Source organism: Microcebus murinus, chromosome 8 (assembly GCF_040939455.1).
Source record: "Microcebus murinus isolate Inina chromosome 8, M.murinus_Inina_mat1.0, whole genome shotgun sequence".
NCBI classification, from domain to species: Eukaryota; Metazoa; Chordata; class Mammalia; order Primates; family Cheirogaleidae; genus Microcebus; species Microcebus murinus.
Window position 1 is genome coordinate 33,112,315 of NC_134111.1, and position 26,622 is coordinate 33,138,936.

Below are 26,622 nucleotides of genomic sequence, written 5' to 3' on the forward strand. Positions count from 1 at the left end.
AGACACAAAAATCATAATGCAATTGACTCATTTGGAAAATTAGTTTGCTTTAAACCAGGAATTCTTGACCTGGCATCAATGAACTGGGATAGAAAAATATATTTAATAATATCCTTATTTTCATTAACCTCTAACTGAAATATAGCATTTCATTCCATTGTAAGTATAGGCAATGAATTATAGTAGTATTGACACTACATGTGACTTTGTGAGCAATAGAAATCACAAATATTTTTATAACCTATAACAGTTGTTGCAGACATCTTAAACTAATGCTCATCACTTCTTTGAAAATAGTTATTACTCTCATTGCTAGAACTTTTTGTTTAATGCATTAATAAAAAGCATAGCTATTACTACATTACAGATTTTTTAATATTTTCATAATAATACTGCGATATGATTGCTTTCTTTGGAAACTAAATATATGTTTTATTTTATGCATTTCATAACATTATCCTAAGACGGTGTCTGTAGGTTGCACCAGACTGTAGGTTGCACCAAATTCCATGGCATAAAAAAAACCCTTTTACATGCATGGCTGAAGGATATCAGACCAACTCACATCACTCTGCAGGTCATAGGCCTTGCGAGCCTGAATGACGTCGTTCTGATCAGGCAGGCAGGTCCACTCGTGCAGGGGATGCTTGTAGTCTACGTCGCTTACGAGGATCTGACACTTCTTGGCCTGCACCACCGCCAGCATGTCCACTGGGCTGCTGAACTTGGTCTTCCACTTCTCAAAGTTTTTCTTATACTCCCTGTCACTCTGGATCTTGGCCGCATGGATGGACCACAACATCTTAGGATCGTCCTCAATGTTCCGAGCCCCAATGTGGTGGCCAAGCTGTTTGCGGTAGCCTTCCTTGTACTTGTACTGAAAAAAGAGAAAGAGTCTAATGATGAGAATGTCTTATATATATATCACAGTTCATAGATTCACACACATGACTTCTTTTTATTTTCCCCATCACTATCATGAGGGAGAAAGGTGAATAGGAACCTGAACTCTAGAGGGGGTTAAGGGATCTGTCTGAGGTCACATCACAAGTAGGTGGCAGGGCTGAGCCTCGAATGGAATGTTTCTCATTCTGAATGCTTTTCCTCTCTCTGTCCTATACTACTTAATTTATATTTAATTCCTTAACAGGTAAAGGTAAAATGTTTTGTACATTGTAGTAGAGCCTCTACTTAAAGACATGATTACTTTCTCTAAAAGGGTTTGATATTAAGAATTTTTAAGAATATTCCTTTATTATTAGAATTTATAATAAATTCCCTCGTCAAGGATATGTTACATTGAGACAGCATTTATGTGTCACCAGGAAATGACTTCCTTGTTAGCCTGTCAATGTCACTGAGCTTTCACTGTGGGTGAAGCTATCTACTTCTAAAATTCAAGAATAATACATTATGGTCTGTTTTACCATGAGAATATCATGGTGTGGACTTCTACAATAGCAAGAAAAAGTTTTGATAATAGAAGGAATGAAGCATAAGTCCAAGGCACAGGGCCCTTCCAGAAGAAGGAAAGTGTGGATTTGGGTGCTAAACAGGCTTGGTACAGAATGAGGACATGGGACACCTTCAGAAGGTGTTTCTCATGTGAAGAAAAAGAAGAGAGAGAAGAGCAAGCAGGTGCTAAGAAAAGCTTTGCCAACTGTGAAGGCTGTTCTTGCATCCAGTTAGGGGCATCTTGGCAGTGAAAGCCTCACTGATAGTTACTATACAAAGGATGAAACAAAACTCAAAAACATATCTATCATCTAGTCTCTTTTAATGCCAGAGTAAATGGATAGAAGTAGAAGGAAAGAGTTCACATTTTTATTGGCTGATTTCATTTGCTATTAATCTCTTTAATTTCACAAACATCCTAGATCAACTGATGCTCAATTTCTGAGGCTTAAAGATATAAACCCATTTTTAGTGTCTATAAAACACTTAAAAAATAATATGCCTCTGTCTTTGATTAACAAATATAATGGACAGAGAATTTTGTGGTTTTGTGGGGATTTTTCTTTTCTTTTTTGGTCCATTTGCAACTTTGCATATGGGAATTGAGGCAACTACATTTTTGCCAGGAAAAATTCTAAAAGCTGCTATTTGTCAACATCTTTGAGAAAGAAATGCCTTTTCCAAAAACATCAACTTACATCACTTGCAATTTCTCTCGAAGCCTTGGCTGCTTGGATTGGAATGGCATCCAAGCGCAAGTCATAGCCTTCCTTCCTGGACTCTTCCAAAGCAAGTTTATAGAGTTTCTGTAGAAAAGAAAGTCATTATTCATCACTCCATTCATGAAAAATGAAGCTGTTTATTATCACATTTTCTCTGTCCTCATTTAAACTACGAAAACAATCCACAAAGTCAAGTATTCAGGTGGGTTTATAGATGGCTTTGCTTCATAGATGTTCAAGGATTTTAAAGGCACATGTTCTTAACTTTGGGATTTTATTACTTGTAAATTTCAAAAAAAAAAGCTGGAGGGAGATCAACATTTGGCTGCCAAAATTTTATTTTGCCAAACAAGCACATGTAAAAACAACTATTTAATATTGCTGTTATAATAAATATGTGTGTGTGTTTGTGTGTGTGTGTATATATATATATATATATACACACATAGGCCATCTTAATACTAAAGAAGGAGAAAGAATAAGGACAGTACTTAAAATTGAATATATTTGATTTTATAATATTAAAAACTCAATGTATTGTGCTCATTTTTTCTCATTTTGCTGCGGGCTGTCATCTCAGACCATGATCAATCTGTGGACCTGGATTTCGGAATCACTGCCCTTATGAAAATGTTGGTCCTGACTAAGATGATGAGAAAAATGCTTGCAAGTAACATGAAATGACAACTAGAGCACACTGAAGCAGTAAAACAATGCAGGGCTTAATAACTCACTGGGTTCCAATCCAGCACCTGCTTACTAAATAGTTGTTGAATAAAATAATGGCTTGATGTCCACACTGATCTGTTGGGGAAGGCTTTAAACATATACTTCCTATTGGGATATTTATTTGTAAACTTCCCATTACCTGACAGCCTGTTAATAATGAAAGGCTGGCCTACTTTGTGGACCTACCACAATACCCCCAAATTGAATCAAATGAGAACCATCTCTTTTACTGACTGTGTTAGTTTTGAATATGTACATAAATCGGTCAAAAAATATTGCACTATACAGTTAATACAGTTCATTTTGCCTTTCTGTTCATTACAAGGGCAACGGTTTACTTACATCGCTGTATTGTATTCGGTTGAGTTTGGCTAACATGATTTCCGGTGTATCAGGCATGACATGAATTGTTTTCTTGTCATTGTCCCAGGCTTCAGTATATAAGCGCTTTAAAAAAAAAGAGAGAGAAAAATTATTTTGGTGTTCACATACATTTTTCTTTGGATTATGTGCCAGTTCAGCTCTTTTGCATACAAAGTAGAAATAAAGTTATGAAAGCTGCATATATTCCTACCTTTGTTTCTTATTAAAATTCTTTAAAGAATTTAGTTCTTTAAACTGTTAAAGAATTTAACAGTTATAGAAAGTATAATTGGATTGCAGTATTTAAAATAATGTCTATGAAATAATTATGGCACATAGTATTTTTAACATCAGTTTAATATTTTGAAGTACCACTAAGTAACTATGGTATTATACTGGAAAAATCATTTTAAAAGATACCATGAATCTTATAGCAACCTTTAAGTGTAATCATGTCAGAATTTTTACCTCTTTCTATGGTAACTTCTGACATCTACCCCAGTGAGGATGGAAGACTCACCTTATTCATGTTTATAGCATTACTTTTCGCCAGCACCTGCTCCGGAGTGTCAGTTATACAGGTAAATTTCATTGTGTCTGGCCGCTGACGGTAGATATTGTCACTCAGTATCTCTGCAGCTCTCTTGGCTCTAACAACTTCCACAGAACCAATTGGAACCCAGCCAATGCCTCTCATCCATTCAAGGTCTGACTTGTACAAATTCTGCAGATCAACAGAAAAAAAACACATTTATTAATTAGTATTTCAGATTCATAGCCACCAAATGGGTCATACTAGAGAAATACAAAAGTATTGATGAATAGATGAAGCTCCCAGCGTAGTTAATCACTCACTCACAAATATTATTGAACCCTGGGTATATTGTTTTTCCTGAGCATTTTTTTGGAACAGAGGAGTGTGAACCAAGAATAATGAAATATTTTTTTTATTTTTAAAGTAAAAGACATAGTCTTGCCCTTAAGAATATTACAAGATTAATCCAGCTAAATGCTTCGAGTAAAAAAAAATAGAATATTACAAGATTAAGGAGCAGTGCTTCTTTAGCTTTGGGAAATGTGCTCTACTAGCTCCAAATAAAACCACACACTCAGACCAATGATGTGTGACTATCACAGTCACAAAAACTCTTACTATTGTTTCTGTCTTCACAAATCACAAAGTATCAAGTATGTAAAGGAAACGTGGTGTTGTGGAGATAATATATTAGATATTTCCTAATCATTTTATTTTACCCTCAATAGGATACGCTGTTAGTATCAGATGATTGGATTTTTTTTTTTTTTTTGAGACAGGGTCTTGCTCTGTCTCCCAGGCTAAAGTGCAGTGGCATCATAATAGCTCACTGCAACCTCAAATTTCTGGGCTCCAACAATCCTCCTGCCTTAGCCTCCTGAGTAGCTGGGACTACAGGCATGCTCCATCATGCCCATTTTTTTTCTAATTTTTGTAGAGACAAGGTCTCACTCTTGCTCAGGCTGGTCTCGAACTCCTAACCTCAAGCAATCCTCTCACCTCAGCCTCCTGAGTGCTAGGATTACAGCCATGAGCAACCATGCCTGGCCAGATGATTATTTTTAAAAAACACAGGAAAGCCTTAAACTTTTTCTGTCAGTGAATATAAAATGTAAATGTTTGTTTAAATAATTTAGTATAATATACTTTTCTTCCCACTTTTTGCATACTACCCTCTGCCACACACATGCATTTCCATCTCTTTAGCCACAAGTTTGTAGTGATATATTTTTGAGGGTTAAGTTTCATCTGATTCAGATGCAGGAAGCCTGAATCACTAGCAAGACTTATACCTGTATAGAATTGATAATATTTACTTTATTTTCTTTTGGAGAACAAAACAAATCATAAAACAAATTGTAGTTTTCCAATGGGAAACTCCATTTAGATATTCAGTTGTACAGTGTTGGAAATATACACACAAATTCCAATCCACTGGCACTAGTCAAAACCCACGGACAGATGTCAGGTCTGCTTTTAACATGCAGAGCCAGCACCGAGGATACTCACATCGCTCTGCAGGTCATAAGCTTTCCGCGCCTGAATGACGTCGTTCTGGTCGGGCAGGCACATCCATTCATGGAGAGGATGTCTGTAGTCCACATCGCTGACCAAGGTCTGACATTTCTTGGCCAAAACGATGCCAAGCATGTCCACCGGGCTGCTGTACCTCGTCTTGTATTTCTCAAATTCTTTCTTGTACTCACGGTCACTCTGCACTTTGGCGATGTGGAGGGACCACATTATCTTGGGGTCATCATGGACTGCTCGGGCGCCAATGTGGTGACCCAGCTGTTTACGATAAGCTTCTTTGTATTTGTACTGGAAGAGAGAACCCAGTAAATTAGGAGGAGGCGCCAATGGCCATTCCCTTTGGTTCTTTCTGTGGTGACGCTTTCTATGAACTCTTTAAGACAACAGGGGAACTCCATGAAACGTACTGCTTGGGATGCTACACGTTGGGGTGTTGTGCTCATTGGCACATCTCTACAGAAGAATACCACAATGATTCCTTTATATATGCTAGGGAATTATATGTTGGCAAAAAGTGATAAAAAGTGAACATTGAAAGGAAGAGCCCAATTACGGTGACAAACCATGACTTGTCTCAGAAGTCTGTCATGTGAGAAAACCCACTCAATAAGAACACACCTGGGGTGTGCCTCATTAAAATTTTTTTTCCAGGGCAGTTCGAGAAATAATTTCCTTCACAAAGAATTGGGGAAGAGTAGTTTTAAAATGACAATTTCCGTTGTTTAATGGGTATAGAGGTTTCAGTTTTGCAAAATGATAAAATTCTGGAAATCTGTTGCACAATGTGAATACACTGAACACTACAGAACTGTATACTTGAAAATGGTTAAGACAGTGAATTTTATATTTTGTATTTTTATCACAACTTAAACATTTTAAAAACCCATAAAAGTGGGCAATTTTAGTCCTCTTGGATTAAATTTTAAGATGTCTAAGAATCTGATGTCTTCCTGTTTAGTAAAGAAATATTGATTCTGTGGACCCCATAGCGAGGAGACTTTTAGGTGTTTTGCTGACCTATGTTCTCTTCAAGTCATGGGAGGAGAGAACCCAGTTAAGCCTGCTTCTTTTCTGGCATCTTTGCCTTGAGTGTATCCCAAAGAGAACTCACAAGGTTTTGTAAGTAGCTCAGCATATATATCTGTCTAACTTTAATCAAGACATTCACTCCTATTAAGCAAAGACCAAAGACAAGAGTCAAAGGAACTGTTTAAAACATTCCAGCCTAGGCTTTGCCACTATGATGCTTGTGATCTTGGGCAAGTTCTCCATTGTCTCAAGCCTCAGTTTATTTGCATGTGCGATGAAGTTAAGATGGATGATGACTAAAGGGACTTCCAGCTGCATGCCCCCCATGCCTGTGGCTGGCTTGTTGGTAACAAATGTTAGGACTCGATCAGCTCTTACATCACTGGCAATATCCCGGGAGGCCTTGGCAGCCACAATGGGAATGGCGTCACTTCTCAAGTCATAGCCCTCTTTCTTGGCTTCTTCCATGGCCTGGCGGTAGAGACTCTGAGGAAAGAAGTAGCAGCTTTTAGATACGGAACCACATTCCCTCTGAAAATGTATTTTTGTCAAAGGAAGGCTATTTTTGGATGCAAAACTGCACTAGTATGTTCAGCCTTAAGTTAAAAAGATTCCTTCTTTTACTTTCTATTTATCCAAACTATTTACTTAAATGGAAATTTCACATCCACCAAGTTTTATTTTTAATTTTTAATTATTTTAATTTTACTATTCTCTTTTCTCTTTTTTTTTGTTCTAATAGACTTTATTCTAATAGACTGAAGACATTCACCAAGTTTTAACATCAGAACTTCCCTTTGCACAGATGCTTATAGACTTTATACATTGTATTAATAGCTCTAAATGTGTTTAGATTGCTCAGCACTTGCTTTTTTCATGAAACAGCTAAGAAATGTTGACTTATTTAGCTCTATATTTGAATTAGGAACAATTTTACGAGTAGAGAATAAGATATATAATAATAATACCACTATGAGCATGTGTCCATAATCAAATAGTGCTGAACAAAGAATGAACTACTATTTCTGAATTTCTCTGTTAATATTGATTTGCTTCCTGTTTATTCATTTTCGCAGCCACTAGAAATTGTTAGAAGACACTGGTATAGCAGGTATCAAAGATTTATGAGTCAAAAGCACAAAACTGATAAAATTCTATTTATTAATTTTTTATGTGAATTGAGAAAACACCACCACTATTTAGCCTCTGTAGCAGGACACATGTGTGCAGGTGTTCCACGGGAGAATAGTTTGAGAACCATTCATTAAACAAATCATCTCTACTAATAGTCTTTAGCCTTTTATGTTCATGAACCACTTATAGGAATTTTACCAATTCTGTATCCTCTTAAAACAAAATAAATTTTAAAATAATTGCTAATATTGGTGTTCAATATCAAAACAAAATAAATATACGATAATTTTTAAACATAAACAGTTAAATGTATTGGATCTCTTAATGAGATCTTGGAATTATAGGAGCTCATGGTGCTTTGATTCAGAAAGTTTTGATAGTCACTAAGGAATTAAATTATTTGGCAGAGATTTTTGTTTGTTTGTTTTAATACTCTCAGGCATACGTCATGGTAACTACTGGGGTATGTATCACTTTTTCTTTTCCTTCTTTTTAAAAATAAAATACATAATCATACTTAGTCAAATATTTTAATGTATGCTTTAATATTTAAAAGTATATATTTTCCAGGTTTTGAAAAATTTCAAACCTACAGAAAAGTTATAAGAATGGTACAATGAACACCCAAATATCCAATTTATTAACATTTTTGCAATATTTATTTTCTCTCTTTCTTTCTCTTTATATATGTATGTATGGGGGGATATATTTCCTTTTTTCTTCTCATTATTCTCAACTGTTAAACCGATTACAAGAAAATTGTACAAATCATGTCCTTCATCCCTAAATGCTTTATCATGTACCACCTAAGAATGAAGAGATTTTTTTACATAACCACAATATATTTATCAAATTCAGGAAATTTAATATTAATACAATATTATTATCCAATACTATTCTCTTTTATTGTTTCATATACAATGAATACTCAAATTTCACCAACTGTCCCAATAATGTCCTTTATAGCAATGTTGTTTTTCTATTTAGAATTCAATTCAAGAGAATGAGTGGCATTTAGTTGTCTAGTTTCTTTTCACACCTTTAAACGGTGCCTTTCTTGTTTTAAAGTGAAAGAAGAGTACGAAGGAAGTGAAACATCACTTAAACTTCCGGGGCCTTCTCAGGCAGATAATTTAGAAGAGTATATGTATGGAAATTGAAGCTATGTTAACTGATTTGTTTAAAATGATCCATGCCAGAGTACCCCTTGGAAAGCTTTTGTGTAACTTCAAGGGGTACTAAGGTTTGAAGGCAGCTCATCTCTATACCCAAATACAGAGACATGGCTCTTAAATCAGTCTATAAGTGAATAATTTAATCTTTAATTTCAACTTCCCCCTTTTCTCCATTATATTTATTGAATTGGTTAAAGCAGACAATACCAGTAGGTAGTTCTGGAAAAGAATTTAGAAATAACTTATGGTTTTAAGGAAAAACAACAATGATCTACAATTTTATAGGGCTTTTTCTTTCTACTTTATCTTGTTCAGTATGCTTTTCACCATTGGGGCAATGTAAAGACAAAATCTTAAATGTAAGGAAAATTCTCAAAAAGTGCAGCACAAATAATTGCTTTAATTTTATGTCCCAGTCTCAAATTAGATTGAATTAAGAATATTGAAATAGCACCTGGATTTTAAATATGATACAGAGGCACTTAATTTTTCAATGACGTATGAGTCCTAGAGGCATATTATTGTATGTTTATAAAGTAGATTCTGAGATGTATCAGTTTGTGTCCTTTCAAGATGAGATTTTATAAGAAAAAGCTAAAGTAAAAATAATAATAAATTTAAATTTAATATCTCTAGATAAAATCCAGTGGCTATTTGTTTTTCTTAAAAATTTCCAGAAATTTTTCTTTTGAAACTGGAGAATCAAATACTTCATCTATTATTTTTTTGAAGAATAAATTCTCAATTTTTTAATATATATATTGTAAGTTGGAAAAAATGTGCTTGAATCATCTCATGGCTTCAGGCCAAACAAATAGAGTGCTTTAATCCTTCCAACATTTGAAAAAGATGCAGTGCTTCAAAGAAGAGCACACTTTTGGCTATCATCAAGTCTACATTTTAAAGCTTATTACCCAAGAGAACTAGAATGGGTAAATGAGAATTTGAAAGAAAAAATAAGATGCATTTGTTTTGTTTTGTTTTACATTCATGGAGTGAAATATGGAATAAAGTACCATTGGCAGTGGCTTGATAACAAATTCAAGTGGCCCATTCTGAAATCTAATCTTCAGATGACAGTTCTTAAGGAATTAGTAGGATCATGCAATTTTGAAGAAAGTAAATCCAGATGAAAATTTTAGAATTAAGAAATAGCTCAATTTCCTCTCAGCAGTCTGGAAAAAACACCCAACAACCTCAACTTTCCTAATATAAACAAACGGGAGAAGTTGAAGAGCTTCATCACAATCTGGGGTGGAAACTAACTTTATCTGCCTTGTGTAGGGCAAACCTCCCAGGAGAATCTAATCCAACTGAGAAACTGTGGCCAAGAGAAAATTGCTCATTCCAAAGTGACTGAAGCCAAGGCCAATCAAATATTTATGATCAGGCTTGTCCTTTGGTCTGATTTATAATCGTGGAGAAAGCAAAAATCACATCCTCCTCATTTTACTTGTCATGGTTATTTGATATAAGTGTGCCTCTTCTTTAGGGCTACATTATTATAGGCAAATGTAATTAATATGGGTAAAATAATACATTTGGTCCAGTCGAAAATGAGTACTTAAATTTTCCAGCATTCTCAAACTAAAGAAAACTCTGCCCTCCTTTTTTTTTTTTTTTTAAATGAAGACACATACACATGGAGAAAAATTAGTATTCTTCTGAAATCAACCATGTAAATTCTTGACTTTGGCAAGAGCGATTGAGCAAGAAGCTATTTATGCAGCAGTATTTCTGGACTGCAAAGATATGCGACAAATTTAGTGAGGCTGGAAATAGTTTATAAAAGAATGAATTTTATTGTCCTCAGGCCATTTTGAAATAAGTTGAATTTAAGAATTCTTATTTTAGTTCTTGTAAATAAACTTCAAATTATTTTGAGCATATTAAATAAATCTAATTTTCATGGTGACTTGAGTATAAAGGGAAGAAGTTAAAGTTTATTAAGCAACTATGTTGAACCAAGCCCCATACTGGGCATGTTATATTTTGGACCCCCCTTAAGTCTTCATAAAAATTCATCTCATCAAGATGGGCACTTTTAATCCATTTTACAGATGAAATAATTGAAGAAAACAAACTTGCAGAAAAAATTTTGAAGCAAGTAATAATTTGACAAATAGCAATAATTATTTTTAATTCAAATTATGATATGTTTCAGCCATTAATAGTTAATTTTAAGAAGTTCTTTTCCCTTACTGATAAGGAGATGTTTTTGTGCTTATCTACTCATCAATCTTTCCATCTACCTATTTTTAAAGTAAAATAATATGTATATTCAAGGTAGGGTAATGGGCATTGAAAAACCAAAACTAAGCTAATTGGCCTACACGAAGATTAACTCCATAATTCTGACAGTTCTACATCAGCAAAAATCAATGTGACCAGATCAAAGAAATAAAACAAATGGCCTTACCACACTATAATTTATCTTATTTTGTCTTGCCAACGTAATTTCAGGTGTATCAGGCATTATATGGACTTGGGTCTTGTCTTTGTCCCAGGCTTCTGTGTATAAGCGCTGTGAAGGATAAAAAAGTTAATGAAGTTAGAAAAACAGTTGTAAACAGGAGTTTTCAATTAAGAAATCATGACAGTGTTGAAAGCCAGCCTCCTTGCTATCTGCACTGGGTGCTGTGCACTAACACTCTTTCCAACCTCTTTGATTTTTATAGGGTAGCTAAATATAAATGTATATTAAGCTATGAAAAGAAAAAATATATCTGTAGTATGTGTGTGTGTGTATAATCAAATACAGGCACATGCACACACGTGTGTGTGTTTGGTAGCCAGGTGACCCCCACATTAATTAAATTAAAAGCAAGTATTTCCCAAGCATATATATGCATGCATATCTGTACTACCACTATATTAACAAATCAACCCATGTTTTGTTTATTTGATGTTGTTTGTTGTTAGCTTGTTTATTAACTGCAAATGTACCTGCCTATGCCATCTCTAGATCTCTTTCTGATAAATGTTACGGAGATTTGCATCTTACTTGTTTGTTCTATGCTAACCTAAATATGTACCCAGCAAGAAAGAAACCTTGATACCAAACCATGTATGACTAATTCTTATATGCTTCAAACAATTTGAACCCCAAATAGCTGTCCTATTCTTAACTCTGGCTATTTCACGAGAGATGTCAAAGCAGAAATGCTCCCATACGCCTTTGAAACCCTTATGTAACAGAATAGAGAACTCAACCACATTGGATAGCAATTTAATTGGATAAAACAAAAAAGGCTAACTTAATTAGGCATAGGTATTCCAAATGACATACAGCTACGTTTTACTTTCCCGCAAATTTGGATGTCACCTTGTTCATGGTGATGGCGTTGTTCTTGGCCAGCACCTGTTCCAAGGAATCAGTTACACTAGTAAATTTCAGCTTGTCTGGGGGCTGGCGGTAGATGGCATCGCTCAGGATTTCTGCAGCTCTCTTGCACTTGACATCATCCACGGACCCAATGGGGACCCAGCCAATGCCTCTCAGCCACTGGAGATCAGACTTATAAAGGTTCTGGTGAGATCAAACACAAAAGCAAGTGTTACTGAAGTTGTTTCGACAGTTGATTTAAAAAATGGAAAAGCAAAGCACTGAAAAGTTTGGACAATCAAACTTCATGTCTGTGTCTTTTAAAATATGAAGGCCAAATTGGATGGAGTCTCATAGTATTATGTTCTTTCTCTCTAAAAGAGGCAAAGGGGCAGAGGGACCTAAAAAAATGAGGAGCAGAGAGAAGAAATGTCATCCCTTCAGAGGGTTTTATCTAATCCAAGACCACTGTCTATGTGTTACGGTCATGAGCATGGTTTCCACAGACCTCTAGTACTTACATCGCTCTGAAGGTCATAGGCCTGCCGGGCGTGGATCACGTCATTCTGGTCGGGCAGGCACGTCCACTGGTGCAGGTAGTTCTTGTAGTCCACGTCACTGACTAAGGTCTGGCACTTCTTGGCCAGCACCACGCCCAGCATGTCCACTGGGCTGCTGAACTTGGTCTTCCACTTCTCGAAGTCCTTCTTGTACTCCCTGTCACTCTGGATCTTGGCCACGTGCATGGACCACATCATCTTGGGATCATCTTTGATGTCCCTGGCTCCAATGTGGTGGCCAAGCTGCTTGCGGTAACCATCTTTGTATTTGTACTGAAAACAAAAAGTTCATTTCAGAAATAAAAATGAGTAGAAAGAGTTAAAGTCTCATTAATTGAAAACTTTATTTGAAAATTGATAATTCATGCAGAGGAATGAAATCATCTGAGTATTGGCTTATCTCCTCATCCTAAACTCTAATTAGACTTCACAGCTGTAGTCTACTGGAAAGTAGTCTAACGGAAAGTCTGAGCATCTAACAGGAAGTCTAAGGGTCTAACAGCATTAGTCTAATGGGCATATTCTAATGGGAAGATGGGCCAAACTACAAAGTCCTGTGGTTTGCACACATTAAGTTCCTGGAAATAAAGGGAGCAACCCTTTTCCGAAGATCAACCGCCTTTTTTTCATATTGGGCTGGTGAAATCCCTAACCGAGAAATCTTACATCTGATTTTGAGAATGCTATTCCTGAGTCCACAGATACAATTTCACACCCCCCCCACCAAACCACCCATTACTTCCCACCCTAAATCTGGCTCTGCAGACTCTCACTGGGTCACTTGACCCCCTGAGTTGAGTTGGGTTATGTTTTCACCCCTGCAAGCCCTGCTCTGTCGGACATCAAATTTGGCCGAGGTTTGTCTGGGATTCCTCAAGTGAGAAAATGGACTCTACACCTACAAAAAAGCGATTTGTGGGTGGTGACGGTCGGTCAGGGCTGCCTCTGGATGTTTTCTCTCTACTTTAGGCAACAACAGCACACACATCCCGACATATGTTTACAGAAGTCTGACTTCTCCACCAGAGGACTCACTTCTCTCAAGAGATCACAGAAAGAGAAACCAGGCTCACCAACGTGTTGTTTTTGGTTGTTTGCCTTTGCCTTTCTATTTTCATTTCAAAAAGAACTCAACAGGAAGTATTTAAGGTAATTTTTCAAAGAAAGAGTTGGCAAAAATACAGACCAAGCTTGAGGAAAAGTAGATTTTCCTAGACTTGGCTATACCAGCTGATGCTTAACTGGTACATGTAACCAAGTTTTTTTTTTTTTTTAAAAAAAACTCTTCTGGCATTGTTTTTATTTCTGCGAGGTTCCATGCTCAAAATGTGGAGATGAATTTCTCATAATTGTGGATATAAAAAACTGTAGAATCAAATTCAATTTCATACTGAAGTTTAGGACACTCCCTCCCCTATGGGACCTGGATGCCAAAGTCTTTCAGAGTTAAAAAAATATGAGTTTTTTCAGGCCGGTAGCGGTGGCTCACGCCTGTAATCCTAGCACTCTGGGAGCCTGAGGAAGCAGGATCGCTCAAGGTCAGGAGTTCGAAACCAGCCTGAGTGAGAGAGAGACCCCGTCTCTACTAAAAATAAGAAATTAATTTGCCATCTAAAAATATATAGAAAAAATTAGCTGGGCATCATGGTACATGCCTGCAGTCCCAGCTACTCGGGAGGCTGAGGCAGAAGGATTGCTTGAGCCCAGGAGTTGGAGGTTGCTGTGAGCTAGGCTGACACCACGGCACTCACTCTAGCCCGGGCAACAGAGTGAGACTCTATCTCAAAAAAAAAAAAAAAAAAAGAGTTTTTTCAAATGAAAACATTTCTTTGATTTAGAAAAATAAGTCAGGAAATGTGCTCTCACTGGCGCCCGAATGCTTCTTCCTGTTGTAATAATCATTTTGCCTGCTCACCCTATCTGTCCACGTAGATATCTGGGGTGTTGCTACTCACGTCACTGATGATGTCCCTGGAGGCCTTGGCCGCCACGATGGGGATGGCGTCGCTTCGCAAATCATAGCCTTTCTTCTTTGCTTCTTCGTTGGCGAGTTTGTACAGGCTCTATAGGGAGAAAGTAAAAAATTAAGGCAAAAGTTTTGGCAGTTTTGGAGATTATCAAGAGAGGTACACCATATAATTTAAAAAAACGATAGAAACTGGAAACAATCTAAGTTTCTGACAATGGTGGAAAGCAAATATATTATATCTTACCAAAAAATACTGCATAGCATTAGAAACAAATGAGATATGGCAATGAATATTAACATAAACAGATACATTAATCTATTGTATATCACTATAGATGAATGTCACACATAGATTTGTTTACATGATATACACATCAACATAGATTAACATAACCTAGTAATACAGATTGATGAACAAAAAGCATCAATCCACACTTACTGCTCAATGAAAAAAACGACAGAACAGCATCTTTGATATTATTACTCATTTATATAGAGAAATACATACACACTTTTATTCTTTTTTATGACTTAAAAATTTTATGACAATCATGTAACATTTTATAATATTTAAAAAATAAATACTAAAGTGTAACTTAAAATACAGTTAATTTCACTGTAATCACAACTTTAAGATTCTAAATTCTGGTTGCATCATATTAGTATAACATGTGTCCGTAAAATTACGTTTTAAATTTTTTTATAAAACCAGCAATCAATGTTTTTGATGGAGAACAGTTCTTCCCCATGCCTGAGGTTTTCTTTCTATAAAAGAAGCTCAATTATTTTGACAGTGACCTTTCTCTGCCACTCTCCTTTATCTCAGCCCTGGAAGGGTCAGTGAATTACTGACTACCTAATTGGTAGGGGTGGCATTAGCGGGCATGCTCTGCCCAGCTCTTCCCTTCCCCCCTCTAGGATCCAGCCTCCTGCCTGCCTCAGTTTCTCTGCACCCTAACCAGGGCCTCTCTGCTGGTGGGTGGACTGGTCACCTGTTCCAAAGAAGCCCAGGCCTAGGTGAGGAAACCTAATTCTGATGTTCAGTTAGCAGGCTCATCTGGCTGTCATACAAATGTGTCCTTTAACTTAACTTTAGAAGTAAAAAACAAATGCGAGATTTGGACTTCTCTTTCTACTCCTTTGTTTTATTTCTTAATTTTATTCAGGACCCAGGTAGGGAAGAGGTACACATTACTACAGGCCTCTTTAGTAAAGGTAACAGGTTTAGCAAATAAAAATATAGCATACCCAGCTGAACCTGAATTTCATATAATCAACAAATAATAGTTTAATATAAATAATGGTTCAGTATCTTATCTGACAATCCTATCCCTTGGAAATGCCAAAAATACTACTCAGTTCCACTGACTCACACTAGAAATGGCCACAAACTGAAAGGACAGTGTAACTTCGGTTTGCCTGTGGAATCCTATAAAATATGATATTGGATCCGGAGATGAAAAGTTGGATGGGCTGAGTGTGTATATGAAAGAGCTACATCCACCATGACAGCTGAGGCCCAAGAATCTCCACAAAACTAAGTGCTGAAAAACAAATAACAACAACCAAGTAACTATAGCACCACAGCATTTTGCTCCTACCTCACTGTAGTTGATTTTGTTCTGCCTTGCCAACATAATCTCTGGTGTATCAGGCATTATATGAATCTGAGTCTTGTCTTTGTCCCAGGCCTCTGTGTATAAACGCTATAAAAGAAGAGAAGATGTTGATCAAAAGCCATTTGAAATCGGAACTACAAAAAGTCAAATTATATAATAAAATAAGGTTCATATTGACCTAATTAGGAAAAATAAGCCAGACTTGGATACAAGGTATTCTATTGGAAGTTTAAGTCTTATTGCTAGTTATCAAGATTGAAACTGAGAAGAATAGAAATTATTTAGAGGATTTCCAATATGTAATTTAACAGGTAAATGTGAATCCAAGTCTTTATGGATAATTTTGACCCCATCGGTCATTAAAATATAATAATATCTTTGGGCATCTTGGAAAAGCTTGAGGCCGCTGGGGATCACCTTGTTCATGGTGATGGCATTGTTCTTGGCCAGAACCTGTTCCAGGGAATCAGTTACACTAGTAAATTTCAGCTTATCTGGGGGCTGGCGGTAGATGGCATCGCTCAGGATTTCTGCAGCTCTCTTGCACTTGACATCATCCACGGACCCAATGGGGACCCAGCCAATGCCCTTCAGCCACTGGAGATCTGACTTGTAAATATTCTGAGAAGAGGAAAAAGGCAGAAACTCCTCATCAAGATGAAAAGATTTAGGGTCAAGATGCAAATGGAATCCATAATAAAGTGCAAGTCTATTTTCTTTTTATAGAAAGCAAGCTCACTGTATTAGGCAAACTGAAAGAGAAACTATGTTCAAAAACGACCCAGAAATGTCTCCTAGCCATATAAAAAGTTATCAAATAAAGTTCCAGATTCTTAGGAGAGGAATGATATCCACTGATACCCTCTGTCAGTTGGTTGAGTGAATATTATCGTTATTACAACGTGCCCGGGCAGAAGAATGCAAACTCACAAACAGAGAAACCACACACGTCCAACAACAGGCTATCAGTAAATCAATTGTAGGCCTAGCCAGATGAAACACTCTGTAGCTATTAAAAGCCTCATTTTTAAAGAATATTGATGACATATAGAAATGTCATTAGTAGAAATATTAAATGAAAAAGTAGCATATGAAACAACATGAGTAGATAAATTATGGGACTAGGAGTGGGCTTTTCTAGTGGTTGGATCATGTTGATTATTATTGCATTCCATATTTTTTTCTTATATTTCAAAATATCTGTAATGCTCTTTTTTTTTTTTTTTTTTTTTTGGAGACAGAGTCTTGCTGTGTTGCCCGGGCTAGAGTGCTGTGGTGTCAGCCTAGCTCACAGTAACCTCAAACTCCTGGGCTCAAGCAATCTTCCTGCCTCAGGCTCCCGAGTAGCTGGGACTACAAGGCATGCGCCACCATGCCCAGCTGATTTTTTTCTATATATTTTTAGTTGACCAATTAATTTCTTTCTACTTTTAGTAGAGGTGGGGTCTCGCTCTTGCTCAGGCTGGTCTCGAACTCCTGAGCTCAAACGATCTGCCCATCTCAGCCTCCCAGAGTGCTAGGATTACAGGCGTGAGCCACCATGCCTGGCCTTGTAATGCTCTTTAAAAAAAAAAAAAAGAAAGAAAGAAAGAAAGAGAAATTAAAATATAATAATGATGTAGAACCTCTGAAGCCCCTAGGAGGACCCTCAACAGCTGTCACTCTGTCCGTGATTCAGGCCAGTAAATGACCATTTCATTAGTCCAGGGCCCCAGGTCCTTCCCTAGCAAGTTCTCAGGTTGGAAGCACAGACTCTTTTTCAGAATTATCTTGCCATGTCTTTATTCTCACCTTAATTCATATTTTTTTTTGCTAAAGATTTTTATATACTCATTAAGTATTCATAACTACTTCACAACCATGGTATTGGACCTTTGCTTAGCATGTCGGAAAAATTTCACCTGTAACAGCAACTAAGTGGAAAATAAAAACTGGTATTTTGCAGTCTAGACAAAAAGCTTGTTGGAATTGCCCTGTACTGACAAGTTATTGCCCCTAAATAACAATAGCAAGAAAGAAAACAGTAACATTTTATACTTTCGGAGTGCTTTTTAACCTTCGAATACTTCCCATATTATGAAGGCCATACCGCAGAGTGAGGAAGGCAATCTAGAGAAGGTACCCAACAAACAGACAGATGGCAAGCAGTCTGTTAATGCTGTCACTCTATGGGTGACATCAACTTTTTTTAACTCCTTTTGCTTTGCAGGCAGAGCCTTTCTTTTTGAAGAGAATTGCAAAACACAGAGTTCTGTATGTTGAAAGCTACAGAACAGACGTGGGAGTTTTGTCAGGTGGGCTGTAAGTTTCTAGGAACAGCTGATTAATGAATAATTATTATAAATTAGTTTTATTCTCCAAAGCTCTCTAGTGCTTTAATTCCTTTAAATGTTTATAAAATATATCATGCAGGAAATGTGCTTCTCACACCCAGATTTGAGATAGTGCAGTTGTTTCCCATTGGTACTAAGTTCCACGTGGCCCTTCCATAAAGAAAGCCACAGGCAGAGAAGTATCTGAGTTGCTCATGGACACAGCAACTCCTTTAATTTCATAAGAATAGCATTTAGCGTTGTAGTAGGCATTAGCATTCTAATAATTATAAACTCACTTGTTTTGTAAGGAAACCAAAAACAAATTCCAAAGTAACTTCTTTTTAAAATAAAAATATGCCTTTTTCCCTTAAAAGAATACAAGAAAATGTCTCCCTCTAGTGGACCCTGAATTCTAACATAACTTCATTCCAGTTTTGTTTTAATTAGGATCAAGTCCACCTTATACATTTTTATTTTAAATTATGAACCCTATCAATGTATTTATAACAAAGCAATAAAACTGCACTCTGATTCAAATCTTATTCGCTGGTCAGTAAATCTTAACTAGAGTAGGCCAATGGATTGCATGTAAAAGATAACTTTCACATGGTCTGAATCATTTCTACACACAGCTCCTTTAAAGACGCTGCACTCACATCGCTCTGAAGGTCATAGGCCTGCCGGGCGTGGATCACGTCATTCTGGTCGGGCAGGCACGTCCACTGGTGCAGGTAGTTCTTGTAGTCCACGTCACTGACTAAGGTCTGGCACTTCTTGGCCAGCACCACGCCCAGCATGTCCACGGGGCTGCTGAACTTGGTCTTCCACTTCTCGAAGTCCTTCTTGTACTCCCGGTCACTCTGGATCTTGGCCGCATGCATGGACCACATCATCTTGGGGTCATCATGAATGTCCCTGGCTCCAATGTGGTGGCCAAGCTGCTTGCGGTAACCATCTTTATATTTGTACTGAAATGAAAATGCACACATCAGGTTTTTATTATAAACTCTTGGAGACCACAAGTCTATACAAAACCATCTTGCTTATATCATAGTTCACTTGACTTTTGTTAATAAGGACCAACTCAAGCCAGTAGCCTGGCCTTTATCCTGGAAGCCTGTCAAGGTAGTAAAATAGATAAAATTCATATAATTGTAGTATATATGCAAAATCACCGATAGCCTGGTGATAAGGAACAGTTCTGGAAACAGTAAGCACACACCATTCTGCTTGGGGAAGGTAACCTGTGGAAGTCAGGGAGAGGCCATTTGAACAGGGAAGCTGGAGAATTGTATCCTATATATAAAAGCATATCAGGAAAGGGATGCATTTGGTGGTATTGTGTATTTAATAAGCAGTAAAATGAGTGACTGGCTCCTACAAGCATGATGTACTCTATGTCAAGAACTACCTGTAGTAGCAACAGAGGAGAATTCATTATTTCCTATTGGATTCATGCACAGTGGCAGAGGCAAATTTTTGGCATCATTTTGAAAACTCACTATGCTAGTAAAGCTATTGCAGCATCCCAACTGGTCAGAGCATGCTCCTAATAAGGCCATGGGTTCTAGCCTCACATGGGCCAACAACATTTTTATTATTCACGTCCAGTGACTTGATTCTGGAATCTAAGCCAATTATCCAAAAATACATTCTTCTAGTCTCAAAGACGACTGCCTGAGAAAGTATAGGTGAATCAGCAGGAGGCAATATGGTACAGTGGAAAAGAATGAGGCTGTCTGGAGTCTCAACTCCACCACCCACTAAGAGTTTAATTTAGGTAAGTTGCTTAAATAATCTACAAAATGAGGATAATGATGAAATCTACATCTCAGGGTCATTATGAAGAATAAAGGAGATAATGCATGTAAAGCTCTTAGCACAGAGTTCTCAATACTTCTTGGTAATTATTGTTTCATTATTTATTATTATTGGCATAAGTCCGTTTGCTGGGAGGGTGCAATATAAAGTGAGTCACTAACATGATATTCCAACATAAAGGACAACATATTACATATTACTATAATCTTGAATAGTGGGCCTTGATTTTCACAGCAGTATTCTGTTCCTCAAGAATCACTAAGGATGGGGAAAAGATGATAGTTTTTTTACTCTGGGAAGTACGTGCTACATGGCCAAGAGCTATTGATAAAGGCGTGTGCTTGGGTCAGCAGCCACCTCTAGCACCAATCAGCTACCTTCCTTTTGTAATCTTGCAAGGTTGAATTGCAATAGCAAGTGTCCTATGCATTTTTAAATATTGTATATTAAAATGCTACACAAAGCCGGGCCCTGATTCTCATTGGGAGAACTTAAGTTTACGAGTTACACTTTCTGTATGCTTTTTTACATGCATAACGATAACTTTTATATTAGCATCTCCAGGCCTGCAGCTGCACTCTAACAGTCACACATGAATGAATCTTTCTCTATTCTCAGTAGACCAGTTTTCACCAAAGATGCTGTATCCTACAGGTTACAAACCCCTTTTACGAGCATCATGTTTTCATTTTCCCCAAAACTAGGCTTTTGAAAATTCCCACACAAATACATCAGGATATATTTTCAAAGGTCCAGGAAAGTTCTTTTTCAAGATTTAGTTTGGTGAAAATGTCACAGCAGACTGATCACATACTCAGAAGAGAACTGACAACTCACGTCACTGATGATGTCCCTGGAGGCCTTGGCCGCCACTATTGGGATGGCGTCGCTTCGCAAATCATAGCCTTTCTTCTTTGCTTCTTCATTGGCAAGTTTGTAAAGACTCTAAATTGGGGCAAAAAACAAAAATCAGTTAGGTGTTGACATTCATATCTAAAAACTGATTGAGAACTGAAATAATTCACTAAGTTCTCCAGAGATAATGCCTACAATAATCTTACTTCTGAAAGTTCTAAGCCTTCTGCATGTTTGCTAAAGTGAAGACTTAAAAATGATGCCTATGGAGACCACTGCACCTTTATTTTTCACTGTAAAGCTTATGTTGAATTAACTAGATGTACATATTAAATATTGTTTTAAAATTTTTAGTTAAAACAATGAATCGGGTTTGAAAATTACTGGAAAAAATTAAGATGAAACTCACAGGTCTAAGGTGGCAAAATGTGGATAGAAGACAAAGACCTGATGAACTACTGACCATCGCAATGAATTCAGTTCACGTTTATTCTGCACTGCCTATGGACTGTGACTGTGTGAGGTACTTGGGAATCAAAGATGAGGTTGAGACCTCTTTCAACTTAAGGTTCCTGGGAGAACTGATGGAAAGATTGAAAACCCGTGGAACCGACGGCTGACAAGTCAAACCACGTTATTAAGGAAGAGCTCCAGGAAGGAGTCATTTACTCTGACTTAGAGGATCAGGGAAGTCCTTGCAGATGGGGTGACCTTTGAGTTGGACCTTGAGTGATGAGCAGGGTTTCAGTAGATGTCAAAGGCTGAGGAAATCACACGCGTCAAGGCATAGGGCGGTGGAAGGACAGGGGTATTGAAGGAAGTGGGGTGAGGCCCCAGCGACACGTGGCAGGAGAGGACTGAGGAGAGTCTGGAGTCGGACACCTGATTTTAAGATAAGAAGTTGGTGCTTCGTTCTACAGAATATAGGGAACCAACACAAACGTTCTCTTCTTCTCCACATCAGAGGGGAATGCCGTTGGGCACGTCCTGGTTTCTGAGCTTTTCCAAAGAGACAGACTTGAGAAATTCCAGAAATGCCAAGTGGCTAGACGCAGGGGTCTCTTTGTCTCCTGAAATTTCTGCACATACAACACATGCTTTCTAGGAACAACAATATAGGACCTATACTACAGGTTTAGCTAAAAATTCAATCCTTTCTGATTTGACACAAGGACTTGATGCTTTTAGTTTTTGGTGACAATTGAGAGCTACTTCTTACATAAGCACTAAAATTGCAGTATCACCACAAAAATGAAATTACTTAAGATGGTGGCAATCCTATCTAAATTCTCTAGATGATATTCCACAGAAGAGCGATATTCTGTTGATCTATTCTGCCAAAGCAACAATATTTTCCTTGCTGGTGGCACAAAGCTGGGTAACTAATACTCTGCAGACAGAATCTTAGATTCACAAAAATCTCCACAGGCTTAAACACACAGGTTCAGTCTAAGAAGAAGAAATTGCATAGAGATAAATGTCAATCTTTGAACTGAGATAAATGACCAAATGCCTAAATGCAGGATAAAGGAAACGTAGCTTTAACCTACATAAGATATCTGTGAGTTTCAGTGGATCCCAAGGTCTGTGTGCACCAGCAGTGACAGCTGCCAATGTGCCCAGGGAGCACAGGGTATAAAAATGGAAGTCAAATGTCCAGAAGAGAAAATATGATAATCGACTATATCCTACACCAGTCAGTCCTCACTCACAGTATTTTGTTCAGTTCTGAGAGTCACGTTATACCAGGGATGTCACGTGAGGAAGGCCCCGGAACGTGGATTAGAAAGAGAACTGGGGTGCAGGTGGCAGAGAAGGCTCCTTCTCTGGGGTGGGCACAGATCTGTTCTGCATGGCTTCCAAGGGCTATGTGGATTTGCAGAGAGAAGTGTTGTGACTCAATACATAGGAAGCCTTTTCTAATAATACATTTTCCAAAACAAATGGCCTGATCTATGAGATAAATTCCTTGTCACTGAGACTTCTTAAGCAAAGGCAGTCCAGCAACCCATTGCACGGGGGAGGCGAATTTCTGTACTGGATCAAGGCTGACCTCTCTGCCTAAGCATCTGTGTTTCTGGGATGAGGGCACGTGGCCCTATGCTCACTGAAAGTGAAAAGGAAATGGGCTTGCTAACATATGCACAGAGCAGGAGTCTCTCTCTCTCTCTCTCTCTCTCTCTCTCTCTCTCTCTCTCTCTCTCTCTCTCACTGTTACTTGGTGGTACTGTGATTTTAGTCCTTGACTATAATCTTATACACTAAAAATTTTAAATTTTGTCCCTAAACTATAATTTAGGAACAATATACAGAAAATATGTTTACTAGAGCTATGCTTTAGCATAAGGGGGAAGATACATGTATATTTGGTCTACTGCAAATTTCCTAACTTTAAAAATTAATAAAATAATATGGTCTATATAATTTTATGGTTACTGCTTAAATCATTAGTTCTTGTAATTTGTACTTCCCAAGCGATTATTCATATTACTTAAAGTTTAATATTTATGAGAAATGCAAGAGTTGTTATTCACATGAAGCTAGAAAAAAAGATTCTTTATAAAGCTGCCGTTTGGTATTATATCACAATGGAACAGATCAATTGAAATAAGAAATAGCATGCAAATATCAAAGAATTAGCATCTGCTCTCACCTCACTGTAGTTGATTTTGTTCATTCTTGCCAGCATAATTTCTGGTGTGTCTGGCATTATGTGGACCTGAGTCTTGTCTTTGTCCCAGGCTTCTGTGTATAAACGCTATCAAAGAAAATACATGCATTCATCAGGAAAAAAGTTCCATGTATAATTAATAGGAATTTCAGAGTCACAAAAACTGTGTAACCAAAAAAAACAAATGGTGATTTTTTTTTTTTGAGACAGAGTCTCACTCTGTTGCCCATGCTAGTGTGCCATGGAATCAGACCAGGTCACAGCAACCTCAAACTCCTGGGCTCAAGCAATCCTCCTGCCTTAGCCTTCCAAGTGGCTGGGACTTCAGGTGCATGCCAACACGCTGTGCCACCATGCCCAGCTAATTTTTTCTATTTTTAGTAGAGATGGGGTCTCACTCCTATTCAGGCTGTTCTCAAACTCCTGAACTCAAATGATCCTCCCCCCTCAGCTCCTAGCACTCAGATCCCAGAGTGGAACAGTACAGGCGTGAGCCACTGTACTGACACAAATGATGATTTTTTTACACATCATGTATTTTATTCACATCTTTAAGTAATTAGTTCATGGTGGAACAGATATTTATAAGTGCCTTTTGATAATCTGAAATGTATGTTAATTAAAAGGAAAGTGAGAATAAGAATCTTTTAGGCAAAGACTATTTTTCTATAAAAATATGCCATTATATCAAAACCATGAAACAGTAACTGCAGTAATTATCAGAATATAAATGACATATATAAAGTAGATGATAAATAGACAGATGGTAGATGCCTTTTGTTGCTCAGTGCTCTCTTTTCCTGATAATGCATCTTTTTCATTGATTTAGTTTAGGTGCCCCCATCTTGCTTTTCTGAAATTTGAAGCCTCACCTTGTTCATAGTGATGGCATTATTCTTGGCCAACACTTGTTCCAGAGAATCAGTCACGCTGGTAAATTTGAATTGGTCTGGAGGCTGGCGATAGATTTTATCACTCAAAATTTCAGTTGCCCTTTTGCATTTTTCCACATCCAAAGAGCCAATGGGCACCCAGCCGACGCCTCTCAGCCACTGGAGATCTGACTTGTACATATTCTGTTGACACAAATAGTCAATAAATACTTATTCCTGCATTGGAAATGCATTTTCGTCTGAAGGGTATGAAATCAAGTAAAAGTACTCTCTAAAATATAGTCTGGTGGACAGGCAGAGCATTAGACAATATTCCATTTTGGTCTGGAGGGTTAAAGAATTAACAATCCCAAAAAAGGAAGGCATGCTGTTCTCCACTTGCAGGGGCTGGTGGGCTTGGTGCTACCTATTGTGATCTCCTCCAAAGGGAGTTAATTCACTGATTTCCCAGATTTCCATGTGTTTATGATCCTCAGTACTCACATCACTCTGGAGGTCATAGGCCTGCCGGGCGTGGATCACGTCATTCTGGTCGGGCAGGCACGTCCACTGGTGCAGGTAGTTCTTGTAGTCCACGTCACTGACCAGGGCCTGACATTTCTTGGCCAGGACCACTCCCAGCATGTCCACTGGGCTGCTGTACTTGGTCTTCCACTTCTCAAAGTCCTTCTTGTACTCCCTGTCACTCTGGATCTTGGCCACGTGCATGGACCACATCATCTTGGGATCGTCATGGATGGCTCGGGCACCAATGTGGTGGCCAAGCTGCTTGCGATAACCTTCTTTGTACTTGAACTAGAAGAAGGAAAAGACTGATAGTCACCTGTTTGAACTTTTGGTAAAAAGCAATTACTAGGTCTAAATTTTCCTCTTCATAAAAAAATAATGACTTTCCCCAAATATATAAATTATATACAACGTATGCATCTTATAAACCATTTGGAAAATAAATAAAATATACAATATATATCCCCCAAAAGAAAATAAAATTTAATACACGATTCTGCCACTCAGAGTTAATTTTTTATGGTGCATGTGTATGGGGAGAATAAAATTAGGAATCATACTATATATGGGTTTGTGCCTGTTCTTTTCAGTTATTATATAAGCATTTCTCTATGTCAAATATTCTTCATAAGTATGATTTATAATGGCAGCAGGCATTTCATTCTATGGGTGTCCATTAATATATTTCATTCTTTTCTGCTTTTCAAATATTTATTTTTAAATTATAATGATTAATTTCCATATTTTGCAAATAAAGGAAAAATATATTTTTGACTTCATGGACAAAAGAAATGGAAGAATAAAATTGGTAGAAATACTTTTAAAGAAAGCCAATATCCACAGCCAATCACTGGATACAGAGATAAACATGATCCACATAGATGGTTGAACTTTGAATAATGTTCCTATTCACACAGCCTTTGTAGATTCCTTGGTTTATAGAGCATAAGTTGGGTTTTGAAGGAACCCTGCAATGAGTCTGATTGTATATAAGAAATATACCAGAGGGTATGGGTGGGTGGGGGGTGAGAGAAGAAAAACTATTACTACATATCAGGTATAATAAACACTACTCAGGTGACAGGTGTACTGAAACCCAACCACTACCACTACACAATTAATCTATGTAACAAAAAAAAAATCACTTGTACCTCCAAATCTATCAAAGTATAAAAAAAGAAATACATCATTGGAAAAGCCAAAAAAATTATCTGAGCTATTGCTGAGTATCCAATGCTTTGCTCAGCAACAAAGGGATATTTTGAAATGCATGTCCCCGTGGACTCAATCATGGCTTGAATTTGGCCTTTGTGTTGGGAATTTCATTACCATTATTTTAAGTCATTTACTGAAAAAATAAACTGTTAGCAACAGCTTTACCCTAATAGCTTACTTGCTCCACTATAAATCAA

General features: G+C 37.4%; 1 protein-coding gene across 16 annotated transcripts in view; it reads right to left on the minus strand.

Annotated features, from left to right (window-relative positions):
* NEB (nebulin) overlaps nucleotides 1-26,622 on the minus strand; it is a 210,534-nt gene that overhangs the window by 101,536 nt on the left and 82,376 nt on the right. For 15 of the 16 annotated variants that reach the window (XM_076005527.1, XM_076005534.1, XM_076005530.1 and 12 more), the window contains exons 61-77: nucleotides 25,187-25,498; nucleotides 24,683-24,886; nucleotides 23,793-23,897; nucleotides 21,122-21,229; nucleotides 19,120-19,431; nucleotides 16,566-16,769; nucleotides 16,131-16,235; nucleotides 14,516-14,623; nucleotides 12,522-12,833; nucleotides 12,001-12,204; nucleotides 11,095-11,199; nucleotides 6,745-6,852; nucleotides 5,314-5,625; nucleotides 3,790-3,993; nucleotides 3,249-3,353; nucleotides 2,154-2,261; nucleotides 566-877 (exon numbers count right to left, since the gene is read on the minus strand). In XM_076005527.1, coding sequence (XP_075861642.1) covers nucleotides 566-877; nucleotides 2,154-2,261; nucleotides 3,249-3,353; nucleotides 3,790-3,993; nucleotides 5,314-5,625; nucleotides 6,745-6,852; nucleotides 11,095-11,199; nucleotides 12,001-12,204; nucleotides 12,522-12,833; nucleotides 14,516-14,623; nucleotides 16,131-16,235; nucleotides 16,566-16,769; nucleotides 19,120-19,431; nucleotides 21,122-21,229; nucleotides 23,793-23,897; nucleotides 24,683-24,886; nucleotides 25,187-25,498 — 3,228 coding nt within the window. The remainder of the gene's footprint in view (nucleotides 1-565; nucleotides 878-2,153; nucleotides 2,262-3,248; nucleotides 3,354-3,789; nucleotides 3,994-5,313; nucleotides 5,626-6,744; nucleotides 6,853-11,094; nucleotides 11,200-12,000; nucleotides 12,205-12,521; nucleotides 12,834-14,515; nucleotides 14,624-16,130; nucleotides 16,236-16,565; nucleotides 16,770-19,119; nucleotides 19,432-21,121; nucleotides 21,230-23,792; nucleotides 23,898-24,682; nucleotides 24,887-25,186; nucleotides 25,499-26,622) is intronic. The other variant, XM_076005535.1, reaches the window with a different exon arrangement.